Source organism: Sapajus apella, unplaced genomic scaffold, assembly GCF_009761245.1.
Source record: "Sapajus apella isolate SASKATOON/1434 unplaced genomic scaffold, GSC_monkey_1.0 scaffold81, whole genome shotgun sequence".
NCBI classification, from domain to species: Eukaryota; Metazoa; Chordata; class Mammalia; order Primates; family Cebidae; genus Sapajus; species Sapajus apella.
The window spans coordinates 6054807-6070365 of record NW_022437021.1 but is presented as its reverse complement, the minus strand read 5'-3'; the positions used below and the strand labels follow the sequence as shown (position 1 = coordinate 6070365).

Genomic DNA, 15559 nt, shown 5'->3' with positions numbered 1-15559 from the left:
AGAACTGTGCAGCCTACTGATCAGAAGATCCCACTTGTGAACCCATGCCACTGGGGCCTAGCATCTCAACCCCAGAACACGCAGATGCTTACAGCCTCTCAGCTGGAATCTGCTTAAGCCTATCAGACTCCCATGGGAAGGGGCGACCAGCAGTGACTGCAACTGCCTGCTGTCTTAAGCTATTGGAGCTCCTTGGGGAGGGGCAGCAGCCAGCATTGGGACTAACAACTGCCAAACATGCTAAGCTCCCTGGGTGGGGGAAAGGGTGGCTCTCATTTCTATTGCTACAGGCTGCACTTTTCTTCTGCTGGAGGCAGGGAGGCTGAACAGCTTGGTCCTAAGACTTGTCCCCACAGACCAACCTACGAGCTGTGGCAATCTGTGGCCAGAGTGCTTTTTTAGGCCCAGCCCTGATCTGTGGGTGGGGCTTCCCTGCAGGATCCCCAATAACTCTAGCCAGAGGCTCAGAGGCTTTGGATCTCCCTGGGTCTGAGTCCCTGGGGGGAGGAGTGGCTGCAGTCTCTTTGGACCAGCAGACTTAGCCTCTCCTCTTGGTATTTCTGAGGAATCCAGGCAACCCAGATAAGTGGGTTTCTCCCCAGCAAAACATACCCCCCTCCACCAAGGGACAAGGTGCTTCCTTAAACAGTTCCTGCTCCCCATGCCACCCAACTAGGTGAGCCCCTCTAGCAGGGGTTTTGAGACACCCTATACAGAAGCGATCCTACTAGCATAAGTTTGGTGCCCATGGAGGACAGAGGTCCCAGAAGAAGGATCAGGCAACCATTTTTGCTGCTCTCAAGCCTCCTTGATTGACATCTCCAGGTGTGGGACTGAATCAGGTGAATGAGGCCTGAAGTGAACCCCAGCAAACTGCAGAAGTCCTACAGAAAGAGGGAGCCTGAGCCACTAGTGGGAGGAATGGCCACAGTCTCTGTGGACCAGTAGATTTAACCTCTCCTACTGGTACTTCTGAGGAATCCAGGCAGCTCAGATGAGTGGGTTTCCCCCCAGCAAAACATACCCCATCCTGATTCTAGAAAGAAAAACAAACAAGCAGAAAGTGACAACAGCATTATCAACAACAACAAAAAGACCCCTACAAAAACCCAATCCAATAGTCAGCAGCCTCAAAGACGAAAACTGGACAAACTCATAAGGATGAGAAAGAATCAATGAAAAAATGCTAAAAACCTGAAAAGCCAGAGGGCCTCTTCTCCTCCAAATGTTTGCATAGTGTCTCCATCAAGGACACAGCACTGGGCAGAGGATCTAATGAATGAATTGACAGAAGTAGGCTTAAGAACATGGGTAATAAAAAATTATAATTAACTAAAGGAGCATGTTCTAATCTAATGCAGAGAAGCTAAGAACCTTGATAAAAGGTTATAGGAATTGCTAACAAGAATAACCAGTTTAGAGAGGAACATAAACGACCTGATGGAGCTGAAAAACACAGCATGAGAACTTCATGAAGCATACACAAGTATCAACAGCTGAACCAACCAAAGGGTATCAGAGATATCAGAATATCAAAGTTTGAGAACACCTTACTGAAATAAGACATGCAGAGAAGAATAGAGGAAAAAGAATGAAAAGGAATGAACAAATCCTCCAAGAAATATGGGACTTCATAAAGAGACCAAACCTATGATTGATCGAAGTACCAGAAGGAGACAGGGAGAATGGAAACAAGCTGGAAAACACACATCAGGATATTATCCAGAAGAACTACCCCAACCTAACAAGACAGGCCAGCATGCAAATTGAGGAAATATAGAGAACACCATTAAGATAGAACACCATTGAGATACTCCATGAGAAGATCAACCCCAAGACACATAACCATCATATACTCCAAGGTAGAAATGAAGGAAAAACTGTTAAGGGTCACTGAAGAGAAAGGCCAGTCACCTTCAAAGGGAAGCCCATCAGACTAACAGCAAAACTCTCAGCAGAAACTCTACCATCCAGAAGAAATTGGGGAACAATATTCAACATTCTTAAAGAAAAGAATTTCCAACCTACAATTTCATATCCAGCCAAACTAAGCTTCATATGCAAAGGAGATTTAAAATCCTTTCCAGACAAGCAAGTGCTGAGGGATTTCATTACCAGCAGGCATGCCATGCAAGAACTCCTGAAAGCACTAAATGTGGAAAGGAAAAACCGGTACCAGCATTGCAATAACAAACTAAAATATAAGGACTAATGACACTATGAAGAAAGTGCATCAAGTAGTGTGTAAAATAACCAAATAGCACTCATGAAAGCGTGTCCTTTGCAGGGACATGGGTAAAACCGGAAGCCATCATCCCCAGCAAACTAATACAGAAACAGAAGACCAAACACTGATGTTCTAACTCATAAGTGGGAATCGAACGTTGAGAACGCATGGACACAGAGAAGGGAACAAAACACAGTAGGCAGGGCTTGTTGAGGGGTGGAGGGTGAGGGGAAAGAACTTGGAAGATGGGTCAAAAGGTGCAGCAAACCACCATGGCATGTGTATATCTGTGTAACAAAACTGCACGTTCTGCACATATATCCCATTTTTCTTTGGAAGAAATAAATGAATAAATAACTTTTGGATAAATTTAAAAATTTTAAAACATTCCAGCAATGATTATTTTAACAGATTTTATTAAGCTGTTGATTTTAGATTTTTAATATTTAAAAACCACATTTTCTGTATGACGGGACTGAGTCAGCTTATCACCAGCTTTTGTGTCATAACGTCAAGGGTTGAGCACAAGTATTGTTGTCTTTTTTGCCAAATAGGGTTTCTACTGTGCTTTCCTTGATAAAAATTATTTCAAGAAGCTTCATAAGTTGATTATGATAATTACATGCCAAGCCTACTAATTTGTTTTAAAGTAAATATTGAGAGATATCTCACCCAAAATTCTCAAGTATAATTTTCTCAAGTGATTTTTGGTAATTGATTCAAATTTGAGCACCAGTAACTTCTTTTAACATTTTGCTAAAACTGACTTTCAAATGGTATTTTCAGCCCTCCCATCGGGAAAGCATTACCTGAATTCATCCCAGACAGACTAGATGAGATTTCATTTTTTCCCTTGACATCTTTTTTAAGTAACCTTCTAATGGCAAATGGCACTAACCCAAGAGAATAAAGGGATATTTTTAGCTCTGATTCACTTACTATCTAACAAGATATTTGCATAAAAGCATAAAACATTATGAGGAGCAATGATGTTGGTCTTTGCTGCTTGAAGTTTCAGAATTTTTATTCAAAACACCAATGATGTTTGCCAAATATATCAAGGTCCTGAGAAAGTTATTATTTTTTGAAGTTTGCAAGTGTCCAATGATTGAAAAAAAATTCCTTTTTTCAGAGTATCTTTAATTTCATACCCGTGCACAACAAGAGATCAAGTATATTTTCTTTATCCATGGATTGAGCAAAGCTAGTAGTAAAAAAGAAGAAAAAGAGTGATGAGTTGATTGTTGGCTAATTCTTCAGTTGACAGACAAGTCTGGAATTTTGCTTTTGTTCATAGGTACTGACAAATAGTTTGAAATTTCTACTTCATTTTAACTTTTGGCAGTATGCTGGATAGAATTCATGAGTTTTTCCCCTTGCTATATCTGAGGATTTTTTGTTTGTTTGCTGTTAAGAGAGCTGCTGGAACATAATTTTTATAATTTTTTGTGGATTAACAGTATTTATTTTACTGCTCCTCAATTTCTCGTATTTCAGAGCATCATACTCTGTAGATAACTTGAATTTTTAAAAATAATGTTTGTGTGATCCTTTTCTCGTTGAGTTTGAGAAACCCAAATTATTTTTGCCCCTTTATGTACACTATATTGAAATAATTTAAAAATACAATTTTACTTACATTACAGAGGTCTTACCTAAAGATACTATGCTGCAGGCTAGCCATAAGAATAGCAATATAACTTGCCTCTTTTATCATATGTAGCAAACAGATAGTTCATATACTTCATTGTTTATCATTTTACTTTCTCTGAAAGCATTGTTATTCTACATTGTGTATAAGATATGTATAGCAAGAAAATTTAGATATACTCTATTTGTAATATAAATTTGTCTCTCAAACTGTTTCTCCAGTTTGAGAGATTTGTAGTTTGTCTTGTCGTTTGAGTCTAGCTCACAACTTTTGCCCCATAAGTAATCAAATATTCATGCCCATGTTTAAAGGTTCCCACTGTATTTTGCATTGTAAAATCTTAATAACATGGCTTCTAATACATTCCTCTGTATTTTCTCTTGGAATAAGTCTTCCTAAAATTGTTACGACTGGGTCAAATGATATGAACAAAGTTATAAATGCTTCATCATCTTTAATTAAGAAGATTATATATTGTCATTTATTTGATTGCCATTCTTTTCCCCATAGTCATCAGTAAACTCCTAAATTGTGAATACTTTGTTATTCATTTTTATACATTTTATAATACTTCACTTATTGTAAGAGTTTGAAAATAAATATTGGTTTTTCATTGTCCAGCCTAAAAATGGGGTGACTAAATTAACAAATTGTTTAATATTTTATTTTTGATTATGTCTTTCAGAATTACTGTTTTTAAAATTAAAAGTAGTATGAACCTGAAGCTGATTGCAATATGATTCAGTTTTCTGAGTTACACATTTAGTATATTCAGTACCTTGCGGGTGTTACTCTTACCGTTTAGAACCAAGATTACTTTCAAAAACACTCCATTATTCAACTTTGTAGTCAGCAAAAGTTATTTCAGGATGCCCATGTTTGATTGCTCTGTCTTCCTTCCCTTTAGTTCTTTGTTTCTAACTCTCTTAGTTCATGTTGCTTTCACTCTGTAATTTCGAGATCTTCCATATTCCTATCAGAGTGGCTCCAGAACGTGTTTTGAGAGTTATGATATTCCTGAGTACTATTTCAGTTCCTGTTTTCTTTCTTTCTTCTCAGGCTTGGAATCCAGAATATTTTATGTGACCCATTTTGTTAGTCTGTTTTTTCATTCCGGTTTAAACAATTCTTTAAGATATTCACTGATTACAACCTTTCATTCTCATTCCTCTAAACATTAGCCTGGCTTCAAAATAGCATGAACATCCTTTCAAAGTGACTGTTATACTCCATTAAAATTTGCTGTAAGATTTAGGCTTCTGAATGGTTTGCCAGTAGGCATATAAATCACACTGCTTAGCCCTTTCCTCCACTGTTTGAAAAGAGTACATTTTACACATTCTTCTAATGCTGGAATAGCATATGGTTCTTTAGAATGTTTTACTTCTAGCAAATTTTTAAAAAGTTTTTTTTAACATCCCAAAACTATACACTGAGTGTATTTAGTTTACAAAAAGAAATTATTTATGCCTCGTAAGTTTTATGAGGTAAATTATATAGGTATAGATATGGATATAGAAATATGTTTGGGTTTAAGAATTAGCTCCTACAAGATTGAAACCACTTCAGACACTTGAACTATTAAAGCATGAATTCCTGCATTCCTTTTCTCAGAGAAGAATGGCTTGCAACAGTCTTACTGCCTGGACAGAACTCTATAATCTGTCTATCCATGATGTCGTTGCCAGAAGCCAAATAGTAGGTTTTTTGTTTTAATGGAAGGGATTTTTCAGGTTGCTGATTTACATGATGGAATGTGTTTGGAAATGCTTCTTGTTCCAGTCACCAGCCCCAGGCTGCCCTTATGTTTTGTATTCAGAAATGACAACCGAAATCATTTAGGTAGAATTATGGGACATCTAAGACATGTACAGATTTATTATGACCAAAAAGGAGAAAGAGAATATGTGATATGACTAAAAAGAAATGGCTAATTTAATTAGGCATAAACTATTGAGCTGTGATTGGGTATGAGAGGGTTTTTATATAGTATAAAATACTATTCTCTTTAGGGAACATGTATGTGGTCTACTGGTAGAATTTTAAACATTTCCTAAGTGGCTTAAAACCAGGTTTAAAAAAACATAAATAGGCATTGTAATATGTCAAATAAGTCTATACAGGAGCAGTAGAATACTTAGAATAACACAATCTGATTATTTGATGCTGAAATAGTTTGAAGACCATATCCTTGAGGCATAATAATCTAGTTGTAATTATAATCTTGTCTTCAGAGTAGAGAGACAGTACTTTTGTACTGATTCATGAATGGCTTGTTTTTGTTGATACGGAATTTTAATATAGCATTAAGCCTGAATAACATTTGATAAAATACTTGCAATGTTTATTTTTTAATCACTGTTTTTAAAAATGGACTCCTCTGGGCCAGGCATGATGACTTGAGCCTGTAATTCTAGTGCTTTGGGATGCCAAGGTGGAGGATCACTTGAGGCTTGGAGTTCAAGACCAGCCTGGATAACATATCGAGAGCGCATCTCAGCAAAAAATAAGAAAATTAGTCAGTTCTAGTGGCACATATCTGTAGTCCTAGCTACTCGGGAGGCTAAAGAGGGAGGATCCCTTGAGTCTAGGAGTTTGAAGTTATGGTGAGCTATAATCACACCACTGCACTCCAGCCAGGGTGACAGAGAGAGACCTTTTCTCAATAGGTAGGTAGGTAGGTAAGTAGATAGATAGATAGATAGATAGATAGATAGATAGATAGATAAGTGAGTGAGCCCCCCGATATATAACGTATAGTGGGTACAAACTTCCTGTTAAACACCCTAAATGCCCATGATTTCATTTTAAAGAATGAGTTGGTTAAAGTTTCCTTTTCCTTTTTTCTCATTAATGAATGATTCTCATGTGTTGGAACTCACAACATTATAATTTTATTAATTATTTGGAAGTGAAGTAGATAAGTACTATAAAGCATAACAGGGAAAAGTGCAGTTTCAAAGTCAATTTAACCTTGTGGACTGCATATAAGAGCAGTTTGAACCTAACTGCTCAGTAATTTGATGTTTTAATTCTTACAGCAATGTAGGCTGAATAAAACAGAGATTATATCTAGAGGAAAATGGCATTGATTGCTATAGAAGAAAAGAGGGTTCAACTTCTGTAAGTTTTCTTCAGTTGCCTCTAGCAGTAACAATTTCCCAATAAATTACATGACTGTAATAAAGTGCAGATGAAATAGATTAAAAACTATTAATGAAAGGATAGTGAGTTATTTCAACGTTCAGAACCACCCTTAAGTGTGGCTGTAGTGAAATGTGTGTGGTGTGTGCATTGTGTCTCAGACAAGGGACACGGGTATTGAAAGTGATATTAGCCAGTGGGAAAATAAGCATCAAGGCAGCCACACTAACTGCCTGAGCCACACTGGTAATTACTCTCATTGCCATAAATTTTGAGACCACATGGAGTACCACAGAAGACTGGAAATTATTGCCCTTTTTCTTCAGAAAATTGTGGATTTCTGATATTTCCTCTTACCATTGAAAGGGTGGTTTAAAGTTTATTATAATGGGTTCATTCACCTGGAAGAGGTTGAGGTGTCTAGACTCAGATGGTATGTGGACCCAGGAGAGCTTCTTAAACAAGTGGAGATCAGTCGGAATTTTTATGCTTGCATTTTGCACCTTATTGACTAGTTTGTAACATATCCTATTTATAAAACAATATGTTCACTTAAGAAAGTTTTCATCAATTTCAAAATAAAATATAGCTAAAATTTGTTTACACATAAACTATGCCTACCTATGTAAGATTAATTTCATATTCATTTTCTGTCATCTTTTCATATCCTTATGCCAGTGAAACCATTTTCACTTGTGTGTATGTTATAAAATCTATACAAAGCTTGAATATATTGACTATTCTCTCACTGTCAAATAGAAAATTAAATGAAACAGAAGTTAAGGTGTAGAGGCTGTGTTTAATATAACTTTAAGTGAGGATTTCTGTTGGTCATCTCCATGGATTGGCTTTCTTATTTTTAGCCTAGTTGCAAAAACTAGGGCTGTGCTATTTTCAGTGTCATATTTTGGCAGTGCTCCTGAAGAACATCGAAATTAGCTTACAAATATTGTGTATACCATGCTTAACATTATGGGAGAATGGAAATAAATACATGTGTTCCCTAAGGGGCTTTGTTTGAATTTCAGCTTGAAGGGAAAAGCCTAGTCTGAAAGCCAGTGCTAATACAAAAGCAGAATGTCTCTGAGGAGCTTGATGTCTCATGAATAGGAGGTCTGATCATTTGAAGAGTCAACAATTAGAAAACTTCACTTCATGAATAATAAGTTAGATAAAGAGAAATATAAACACTTACTGAATCTGGAAGCCTATTAATAATTCTCCTATACTTGTTTCTGCCCTGGAAACTGGGCAAAATTTCATGTCCAAAAGGTGGCCTGAGTTTCAGATAGCTTTCTTACCAGTGACTTCAGATGGAGGGATATTGCTTCTTTCCCTTGACCTAACATCAGATTCAAAACAGTGTAAGGGATGGAGAGTGGAAAATATGAAAAGGTAAGTGTTGTTATCTAGCTTGTTTTTTTTTTGTTTGTTTGTTTTGTTTTGTTTTGTTTTAACTTTTTCTTTGGTCTGGCCTCTCTGTCCTCCTCTTTTAGAAAGGGCAGCACTCCACCATTTAAAAAATGGTCATTATATACATAATTTTTGTTTCTCGTTTTCTTCCATGTCTTTCCTTTTGAGCTTCATGGCTGTTATTGCAGCACATGACTAAGATGAGTCATTGTAGTTTCCAGATCTTCATATGCCTGCAATTAACTGAGACTTGATTGTGAAAATGCCTATGAGTAAAATATCTTTTCAATTTTCTGTGGTCTTTCCATGTTCTGCCTTTTTACAACAGGATTTTTTTCTCTTGCCTTCCAAATTGATCCAGCCACAGAAAAATCAAATCAGTATGGGAAACCCACAGCCTAAACCACACAAACTCTATTACGGAAAACATTTTACCTCCAGAGAGTGATGATTTCAGATACTCTCCTTGGATTCCTTCCCCTGGAGATACTCCTGCATCTATGTGAATAACCAGATAAATGCTACCTGATGGGTATTCAACAGCAGGGAAAGAGGATACTAATTTTGAAAGGAATATATGCTAGTGTCGGCTTGAGTTTTGAGAGCCTCTTTCTGTGCTCACTCTGTCTTCTGCTTGGTTTCTAAGTCTAGCTACACTTGATAGCTTCCTTTAAAAGCACCCACTTCATGGGTGCTTCATTCAGAAGCACCTTGTCGGACACAAGTATATCTGGTAGCATTATCTTAAGGCACAGCAGTGGTGATAGAGTAAAGGGGAAAGTGTGGGAAGAAGAGGTGTGGCATAACATAGTAAGGGGAAGGGAAGATGTTAGCCTAGAGCAATGGTAGAGATTGGAGGGGAGCAATCTTTTTGACGTGTAGTCACCAGGGTCTAGCCTATAGGTGGTCCTCTTGGTTTTCGAATAAGAAATAGCCAGAAATCAAGCCGGATGCATCTGAGCTTATTAGTAGGTCATCACAGGAGAGTTATCTGTTGGTCATATGCCATAGCGGTGTTCTGTTCAGAACTTTTATGCCCAGAATGTCTAAGAAGTGCCTTTTGGCATCATTCTTAAGTGTGGTTCTGTATTTCTGCATAAGTGCAAGTCATAAGGGTCACATAATCCAATGAGTAAAACTAAGGAAAGAATGTATAAAGAAAAAAATACATATTATATAATGAAATTTGTAATTCAGGCACATGTAATGCAGTCCCAGGCACAGTACTGTGTATTTAAAAAGAGAGAGGGAAAAGAAACTGTTTTTAGTTTAGGTAAAATAGAAGTTTGTGAAAAATGAATATAAGGTAAAAAATACGACCTTTTACTACTTCGTATTCCCTCTTCCATATGAAATTCCCAAGTCTAATCACTCAGAGGACTCTGAGGTTAGTCCTGGATGTAGTTTCAGTGGTTGTGTGTGGAGAGTGGTGGCATGGGAATGGGAATGTCTGGGCATGCACATAGGAAGAACACGTATGTAAAGATAAACTACAACTCCTAGAAGTTCCTGGGGAACTTTCAACCATATTTATCATTTCTGTTTTTGTTGCAATCCCTTCCAGATATTCTTCCCTGCTTCCCTACCTTTAAACACACCACAGAAAGTCACCACCACCACCACCACCATCATCATCATCATCATCAATCGTCATCACCTATAGTATCCACAATGTGTTGGGCAGTATTCTGAAACTGTTATGGATATTTACCAATTAATTTTCACAATAACCATATGAGGTTATTATGAAAATTGAACTAGGATTATCCTCATTACAGAAGTTATGTAATCTGCTCAAAGTTATGTAATACTGATTTACAGAGGTTATGTAACCTGCTCAAGGTTATACAGCTAAGGACAGCTGTGTATATATATGTGATGTGTGCACGCACACATACCACATTTTCATGTACTACATCTTGAAAAAAGTCTTAAATTTTAAAGATTTGTACAAGTTTTCCAAGATCTCATTTCTGGAGATGATCTCTTTCCTGCAATTCTTGATGCTAATGTCATTGGACTTGAAAGATCAGAAATGTTTTTCTCCAGTCCTAATGTATTTCCTTCCTTATAGTTTTGTTTCATTTTAAACAAGAAGTTTGAATACTTTATTATTAGAGAAATTTAAGACAATTCACAAGCATATAATATCCACAGAAGGTTAGCTCTGTGAGAGTGGAGACTTCATCTTATTTATGCAAAGTTGGCATTCTATAAATACATGCCATATATATATATAATACCATAAATGTTCTTTTGTACCCATCACTATTCCACTTTTTAAATTTGTTAATTTTAGACGATCACGTTAACATATGTTTTTATGTTGAACTATTTCTCATTTCTAAGATTAACTTTGTTTGGTCTTGACGTGTTAGTTTTTTAATGCCATATTGAATTTTAGTACCTACTGTTATTATTTTTAGAATCTGTGACTGTGATCATAGATTGTTTTAGTTTCCTCCATCCCTTTCTTGTCCTTGCCTAGTTTGACACTGTGTTTTAAAGAAGGAGTAGGAAGCATTCTTATCTTTTTCTGTACTCTTCTATATGTTATTTGAAGATTCAGAGCATTTTCTATTAAAACTGTCTGAATTCAGTACCTTTTTAGTTATAGCCCTTCCTCTTACAAATTTCATAACTTATGTTTTATTTAGAAAAATATTTTTTTCTACATATCAAATATACTGGTTTAAAGATGTGCAGTGCTGTATGTTTATCCTATATTTTAAAATCTTCACAATTATAGTTGTCACTTTTCCCATTTTTTTTTTTTTTTTTTCTTAGACAGAGTCTGGCTCTGTCTCCCAGGCTGGAGTTCAGTGGCCTGATCTTGGCTTACTGCAACCTCTGCCTGTCAGGTTCAAGCGATTCTCCTGCCTCAGTCTCCTGAGTAGCTGGGATTACAGGCACTCGCCATTGCACTTGTCTAATTTTTTTTTGAATTTTTAGTAGAGATGGGATTTTTCCATGTTGCCCAGGTGATCTTGAACTTCTGATCTCAAGTGATCCATCTGCCTCAGTCTTCCAAAATGCTGGGATTACAGACATAAGGCACTGTGCCAGCCTCATTTTACTCATTCTTGATGTTGGTTACATCTTTCCAAACTCCTCACTTAAAAAGTAAAAAATTAGACTTGCCAAAGATTGGTTTGTTTTATTAGGTTTTTCAAAGAAGTTGGTTTTTGTTTAATTGATCAAACTTATTGTTTTTTTGTTTCTCTATTTAATTAATTTCTGCTATTGAATTTATCCTCTCTCTCTCTCTTTTAATTCTCTTTGGTTTTCTCTAGCTTTACTTTATTGGTTGTTTTACTTATTTTTAGTCATTTTTATGTTAAAATAAATATATTTAAAGGTCTAAATTTTCTTGTTGATGCTGTCACCAAATTTTGTTGCTTTGAAATGTAGTATATTTACTATCATTCATTTTTAACTAATTTAAGTATGTTTAGGTTTCTTAGCTTTTTGTAAATTTTTAGGAAAATAGATTTTTCTATTCTTTCTTCCCTCTCATTCTCTCTCTCCAACTGATTTTCTTTCTTCCTTATTTTCTTCCTGCTGCCATTGAACTTAAAACATCATCAATTAGAAGAAACATTATATACTACTGAAAAAGAAAAAAATCGTGGAATTTTAGTTTTATAATTGAATGCTTTCTTAGCATTCAGAATTTTTGTTTTATGCTTATTGAAAGAGCTATAGAAGTTTTAATTCTGGCACTTAAAAAAAAATCTTGCCTGAAAATTTCAATAAATGGTTTCCAGGTAATAATTAGGGCTCATCCTTTACTCTTTCTTCTTCGGATGGTCTTTAAATTGTTTATTGATGACTCACGCCATTGAGTAAACCCTGTAAATTGAGCAAAATAAAATGTTTGTTCAGACACAGGCAATAACAACTGTATTTTATTCATTGTTTGGGTAATCTTAATCAATGCTGCTGTTCCAGTATCAAAGATGAAAAGAGCTGTATGTCTCAGAGTTGATGAAATATAGTATATTCTGATGTTAATTTTATTCAGTTGTGAGAAAGATGTAATATGGTATCAGCTTTTTGGAAATTTTTGAGATTTTTTTCGTCTCATACATTGTCAGTTTTTGTGAGTAGGCCATTTATGTTTAAAAAGCATGTGTAGCATGAATTTATTAGGCAAGCTATTTAATTGTGTTATATCCTTTATAGCTTTACTTTTTTGGCCAATTCCATTTGTTAATTTTTGAAAGGAGTAAGCAAAACCCTTCAAGATTTTGTGAAATTTTCTGTTTCATCTTTGATTTTTGTCAAGTTTTGCTTTTAATAATGTATCCTGTTGTTAGGTGTGCAAATGTTGAATACATGTTTCTTGAATTCTATTAAGCATGATTTTACATTGATATGTCTAATTCCTTTTTATTGATATTTACAGTATAAATAAAATATCAAAAGTGTAAGCTTTTTTTAATTTTCAGACTTTCTGGATTTTTGTGTGTTTATTGTTTTTAGTTTATAATTGGGGAAGCAGCATGAATTTAATTTTCTTTGTTTTAAAAACAGATTTTACATTTTTAATAAGCATTTTAACACATCATGGATATGTGATTATTGATATGGTTGGATGTACTTTTCTTTTATCATTTTGTTTCTTGTGGGTGAAGCATTGAACAAATTAAATATAATTCTTCCCCTCCCAGATCTTACAGTAAAATGAGCAGTATTTTAAAAGTATACCTTATTTTTATATATCATGTTATAAGTAAAAAGTACTTATCACATACTGGCTTCAGAAACAAAAGTTCTCACGTTCTTTATTTGTCCTTCTCTGACGATGGTGGTATCCTTATTCAAGGGTGGGGAAGTTAACAATATGAAGTTACAAAATGGCAGTTTGGGGTCCAGATTCATTCCTCATTTCATTAAATGCATGAAATAAAACTTTTATGTAGTTACCTAGGAAAAACTCCATTGAAACTATTTTAATCATATTTTAGGCTTGTTTTTAATGTGCTATCCTATATGCAAAACTATTCCCATCTGTATTTAGTTCCTTTTCCTCTGTGTGTGACATTTTGCCTGGACCAGATAGATAATAATTTCCAAATTAATCATAGTTTCTACCCTCATGGAGCTTGACTTTGATTTAGAAGCTAAACACCTTGAGTGTTGCCCAAGGTAAAGGCAATTTTGTCTCAGAATATACCTAAGAGCATTTCCTCTGCCCCATTTTCTTTGCCTTGCCCTTCAATTGGCTAACTTCTTTCATTCTCTACTCATGTCTTATGTAGAAGTAACTTCTTCCAGAGACCTTTCTGAAATCTCTAGACCTCATTAGGTTTACCCCACTGTGCTCTTGAACATTGTCCAGTACTATTCTTAAAATAATAGCCTACCTTACGGGAATCACTGGCATGTCTGTTTTTTCTCCATTTGCATCTGTTTCATGTACTCCTGTGCCCTTAGCAACTAGTGTAGTGCCTGGAAAGTATATGATGAATGGTGAAGGCTAATTTCTCTTTTGTATCCTCAGCATTATCACCTGGCATGCAATAAAAACTTAATAACGGAATGTGAACTGTTGTTATAAATGACTGCAGCAAGATTCTTGAATGTATTATAAAACTTGTACTTTCTCAATAATTCAAGCCTGATATTGGGACACAAATGCTCATGTTCATTGGCTTTTACAGAATGATTAAATGTTTCAGTGCTATAAATCTTATAGTACACTCTAATAAAAGAAGAAAAATATGAATAGTAACTACATGCTTTTAAAAAATTCTATCTAGTTTATAATATAAACAGTAAAAGCATTATGAAGAAAATATACACTTGTGGACAAATTGAGCTTGGCATATTTAAAAGAATATCAGCATGAGATGTTGAATATTCTTTTAAACTTATATCTAAATATAGTTCTCTTAATTTTTAATTTTGAAGATGTTCCTGTTAATTTTGAAGCTTATTTACTCAAATATATTCAGGAGTTCTAGAAACCTAAAAATTAGTTTTTGTGAATATGGATATGGAAAATAAGTCCAGTGATTAATTTTACTAGCAGAATATATTTGTAGTGTTTTCATCTCATATAAAATAAATATTTATTTGCATTTGCACTTGGAAAATATGGGATAGTTGAAATTATAGTTGTATTGGTTAATTGTGTGTGGTTTTCTAAGTTAAGGTATAAGGATATAGTTGCAGAAGAGGAAATGAGACATTTAACAAATTATGGACATGTTTCTTTTTGATACACAGACATGTTTAACATAAAACAGCCGAGAGGGAAAAATAATGATTCAATTATGGTTAAAATTAGGGGGTGGGGAGGCATGCCACTACATACACTGAAAAATGCACCCACTTGTCTTTTATTTGCTCTATTCAGAAGGTAATGGTGACTTTGAAGTAGGAAAATATTGATTTATCATGTTATAGCCAGAGGGTTATTAATAAATTTTTCCTTTTCTCTTCTAGCATACTGATTTATGTCAGTACATGGACAAGCACCCTGGGGGGCTGCATCCAGATAATGTGAAGGTAGGAAAAGATCTTTTTAACCCATGAGTTAGCATTCTTGATATGTATTTTTTTGGACCAAAAAATATGTATTCTTGATATGTATTTTTCGCATCTCTACCATAAGATATTTCAATTTTTAAAACTCTTTGTGTAAAGAGACCGATATTGAGGTGAACCATAGTCATTGCTTCAGTTGAATTATTGGAAACTATGTTTTAACATTAAATATTTTCACTGGGGTATTAATATTTAGATCTTACATTTTTTTCCTAGAGAAACATTTGCTAATAGTGAGTAAAAAACCACTGGAATCCTAATTTTTTGAGATGGAATCTCCCTTTGTCACCCAGGCTGGAGAGCAGTGGCACAATCTCGGCTCACTGTAACCTCTGTATCCTGGATTCAAGTGATTCTGCTGCCTCAGTTTCCCAAGTAGCTGGGACTACAGGTGCGTGCCACCACATCCAGCTAATTTTTTGTATTTTTAATAGAGGCAGGGTTTCACAATGTTAGCAAGGATGGTCTCCATCTCCTGACCTAGTGATCTGCCTGCCTTGGCCTCCCAAAGTACTGGGATAGTGAGCCATTGCGCCTGGCCTGGAATCCTATTTTTTAATACTTCACAG

At 35.4% G+C, this 15559-nt stretch overlaps 1 protein-coding gene across 9 annotated transcripts in view; it reads left to right on the top strand.

Moving 5' to 3' along the window:
• Positions 1 to 15559, top strand: part of CDK14 (cyclin dependent kinase 14) — a 602339-nt gene that overhangs the window by 288121 nt on the left and 298659 nt on the right. For all 9 annotated transcript variants that reach the window (XM_032253088.1, XM_032253082.1, XM_032253085.1 and 6 more), the window contains one exon: positions 14889 to 14951. In XM_032253088.1, coding sequence (XP_032108979.1) covers positions 14889 to 14951 — 63 coding nt within the window. The remainder of the gene's footprint in view (positions 1 to 14888; positions 14952 to 15559) is intronic.